Consider the following 4,625-nt stretch of genomic DNA (forward strand, 5'->3'; position numbering starts at 1 on the left):
TGTAAAACAGAATGTATCAGAGGAAGTGAATTCATACTTGTAATCTATTGTTGGCACCAACTGTGCAAGACAGACATTACAGATATAAATTCCTTCCTCCAATACAAATTTGCATTTGTACCACAGTCCTAGAGAAAAGCATTAATTTTACAGTAGCAATCTGTAATGTGTTAGTAGTCAAGTGAATTTAAAACTAAGTTATATATTTATCTTTTTTTTTAGCCATCCAACACACCCCAGAATTTCGTGAAGTGCAAGACTGGGCAATAGCTCCATCATCAAAAGAAAGACTAAGTGATGTTCTGCTAGATTTAAGAGAACATTTAAGATATCTTATGTATGGAAGACTGCCAAAAAATATGTCTCCATCAGAGAACATGTTTGTACGCACCCGTTGTGTTAAACCCTCGAAATGTTTATCATCTGTAGAGAGAATGAAAGAAAATTGTATACAGAGAGACTTTCAATCTATTTCTATTAATGGTTGTTACAATAAAAAGCTCTCCAACCGCGTGATTTGTGTCTTGGATGACATGACTACTTATGGTAATATCTTTGAGGCATTAAGAAATATTCTAATAACATGCAAACCAAAAAAGATAATTTTCTTAGCTATAGGAAAATTCAGAAGAAATGGAGTTAAGTACAAAATGTTAAATTATACGATACAAGGTAACGTCTTTACACAAGAATATGAAGCAGTTTTTAATTCTGCTGAAATTGTAGAGGAAGAATATGAACGGAGTGCTCAACGCGAAGTTCGAGAATTGGCTAGCCTTGCTTATGAGCTAAGCCACTAGAACGCAAGACTCGGCAGTAGACAGAAGATAAAAGCCCACATTTATATCAAAACTAAACATACCTTCTTTAATTAGCATAATAATAAAACGGTTTTATAAATAATTAAACTAACTAACTGATCACAACGTAGTATTTACCTACACCAGTGGTTCTCAATGTGTGGTCCATGGGCTCTGTTCAGGTGAAATACTTATAGAAAGGAAGCAGGGCATGGAGATAAATAAAAACCAGGTCCGAGAACCTACACCATTTCAACGTAATCTGAATCACGTTGTTATTTTTTACCCCATGTTGTATGGATTAAGATGTATATTTTATATACGTACACACACAGTTAATGAAATGGTGGTACGAATTTGAGATATCAACTCACTGAAGGATAAATAAGAAAACTTTAACACCAGTCTTATTACTTTCAATCTTCTCAACTAATTAAGATGAAGTTTTCTCTATCTCATGATTTATAATTCCCGATAGTTAAATTTGTATAACATTACTGTATTGAGAACAACAGAACTGAGTATTGAATGTTTTGTTATTGATTTTTCACCTTGACTCGAAAAGAAAAATCATTTACGCACAAAATATCATGGTGAGATTAGGTGAATTCTTGTATTTGTTTTATTTATTTAGTGTTATATGATTTATTGTTAATTTGTAACGTAGATTTTAAAAGAAACAAAAAATCAAGGGACCAAGTAGAGTTTTATATTTCGTTTTCCAGACTTAATTTTTTGTTAACCAGATTTGGAAGACAATATGAGTATAACCAGCAATGGCATTCTTCTTTTCTGTGTAGTAGGAATTAGCAGAAGGATCTTTGTATGATTTTATTAATTTTTCACTTTGAAAATGTAATCACAATAATCTTGATTACATTTATGAAATAAAGTATTCAACTTCAAACTTTATATTTTGGTTTCTTGTCCATTTATTAATATTTGAAATACAGGATACTAAGAGTCCTGAAATAAATTTGCAATTTTGTTTTTTCAATCATCCATCTACAACAACAAAAAAATGGGTTCCGATATGTCTTCACTGACGTTCATCAGTAAAATTTACAATTTTTTGAAAATGCATCATCTAATTTCCTGATATTTGGAAACAGAGATTTCCTCCAAAGCATTATAAAACAATCTCTTCTGTATCCCTTGAATTAGTTCAGAAGGGACAATGGACATTTCTTTCAACACTGTAAGGGACAATGTCTGCTGCATCCATTGATTTAGTTCAGAAAGGACAATGGACATTTCTTTCCCCTTACACTGTTACTATCTTTGCTGCATCCACTGATTTAGTTCAGAAGGGACAATGGACATTTCTCATCAGCAATATAAGAAACAATTCTATAATGATTGTTTGATAATATTGTTGTCAATAGAGACATGACATTGTTATTAAAATAGGTATTATATATTGTTCACTAAACGTGTATATTTTCACAGTGCTATTATCCAATGAATGAATAAGATAATTTTTTTTGCACAAAAAAGGAAAAAAAGGCCATAGAAGAAACATCTAGAAAAGCTCAGGGTAAAACTGGAAAAATATAGGAGCATCACAACTTTTTACGTAATCAGTTGCTGTTCGAGGCCATCACTGAATAAAAAATTTCCTAACCTCCTAAAGTCTTTGTTTTATTTACATTGCCAAACATCATCGAACTGTAGTCGAAGTTTGACTGCGACGTACAGTGATTATGAAAGTTTAGAACCTTACATGCTTTAAAGTAAACAAGAAAATATCTAAATACAATTTACTTCCTGTTTGATCCTAAACTTACAAGCCAGAATGGGTAATCTTGATATGCAAGAAATATTTTATTTATTTTCTTATTGTTTGTAATTAAGCACAAAGCTACACAATGGGCTATCTGTGCTCTGCCCACCACGGGTATCGAAACCCGGATTCTAGCGTTGTAAGTCCGCAGACATACCGCTGTGCCACTGGGGGGGGGGGCTTATTTTCTTATGAAATAGAGATTTGTTTTGTTACTTTTTGTCAATTTTGCACAAAGCCACTTGAGGGTTATCTACGTTAGCCATCTCTAATTTAGCAGTGATAGACTAGAGGGAAGGCAACTGGTCTACACCACCCAGTGCCAACTATTGGACTAATCTTTTACCAATGATAGTTGAATGGGTCGTCATATCATAATGCTCACACAGCTTAAAGGGAGAGCATCTTCAGTGACTGGAATTCAAATTCATGACCCACAGATTGCGAATTGAGCACCCAACCCACCAGACCATGCTAGGCTTTCTTATGAAATACAAGACAGATTTAATAATACATTAAACTTTTAATGCCTGAGTGAATAACTGAAACCGAACACACAGAAAAAATGTGAGTTTAATTAATCCTGTGATCTGTGTCCAATCCACACTGCAACATCAACAGTTCTTAAACTTTGTAGATTCTAAGCAAAACCAGTTCAAGCATGACAAATAATTGGTCTAACCATGACACACCTAGAAAAAATATACCAAACTATATCAATGTCATTCACAGACAAAATATACTTGTACTTAGAGAAAACGCAAATTGTATACTTCATCACAAAGGAATAAACCTTACCTTTTTTTGAAACAAACCCTAGCAGAGTTTAAAACTGTTCAAGAACACCGGTTAGACAAAAAAAGAACAGATCTGTTCACCTCATGTGGAGAACCAGTTGATGAATGAAACTGGTCAAGACATACACAATAAAAGCAGATGACTGCAGTCTGTTTTATTTTAGCTCAGTACAATTGTAGGATACTTACAATGAGACTTGGACACAACTGGATGCTGTGCCAAACTGTAGCCCGAAATAAACTCACTAAGACTGGTATATATGACAGAAACTTAATGACAACCATACTCCAAACACCTGCAATGGTACCATAAACGTGTCCAATGGATAAACAATAAATAAAAAGAGTTAGTATTACAAACAAATTGGATTTTTTCCTGGAAGCAGATAAAAGTGACTCTTCCATGGGAACTCATTCTGATGTATTTATGATGTTATCATGTACAGGTTTGTTCTGCTCAATATTATACTTATTATTTCCCAATCCTCGAGTTTATACAAAAGAAAGTGTGAAGTACATTGTTTAATAAAAAAAAACTCTTACTTTTCTGTTATGGACCAGTGGTTTTAACCAGTAAAATGTATACATAAATAAAAGATATTTACCGATGTCAGAAATACATATAGTTACATTCAAGTCGGATTATATGAACTTCCCATTTTCGCCAATAAAAGTGACACATCATAATGATAACCTACCATATTTCTTTAGCAAAGACTTTTTTACACTATTTGTTCTAAAGAACACATGGGATACAAGTTAAATTTGTCTATTACCAATAATATAATATAAAGGTAAAGTTTACATTTTCTTCACCTCTCGGCAGAACAGATAGCTAATACGTCAAAGTTATTTTTTCACATGCGCAAACCTTGAATGAAACTCCCACCCACGTGTGTATTAACATGTACTATAACAATACATGATGCAACCAGCATTACAACACAGCCTTCCATCGATAGGAGGGTAGCAGTGACTGGTTCAGTGGAGAGGTATCTACCTTAAATATATTTTCAGGTGAGGAAAATCTTAACTCCTACTCACCTCTCCACAGAGCAGATAATGACTGGTGAACAGGCCAATGTATGTAAAGAAATGAAAAATCTTAACTCCTACTCACCTCTCCACAGAGCAGATAATGACTGGTGAACAGGCCAATGTATGTAAAGAAATGAAAAATCTTAACTCCTACTCACCTCTCCACAGAGCAGATAATGACTGGTGAACAGGCCAATGTATGTAAAG

General features: G+C 33.7%; 1 protein-coding gene across 3 annotated transcripts in view; it reads left to right on the forward strand.

Annotated features, from left to right (window-relative positions):
• The window catches only part of LOC106474455, a 15,002-nt gene extending 13,290 nt beyond the window's left edge, over positions 1-1,712 (forward strand). For all 3 annotated transcript variants that reach the window (XR_002613953.1, XR_002613954.1, XM_013935148.2), the window contains exon 5: positions 223-1,712. Coding sequence is in view for 1 of the 3 variants with exons in the window: in XM_013935148.2 (XP_013790602.1) it covers positions 223-800 (578 nt within the window). In the remaining 2 variants the exon portion in view is untranslated. The remainder of the gene's footprint in view (positions 1-222) is intronic.
• The last annotated feature ends 2,913 nt before the right edge of the window (positions 1,713-4,625 follow it).

This window comes from Limulus polyphemus, unplaced genomic scaffold (assembly GCF_000517525.1).
Source record: "Limulus polyphemus unplaced genomic scaffold, Limulus_polyphemus-2.1.2 Scaffold7245, whole genome shotgun sequence".
Classification (NCBI taxonomy): Eukaryota; Metazoa; Arthropoda; class Merostomata; order Xiphosura; family Limulidae; genus Limulus; species Limulus polyphemus.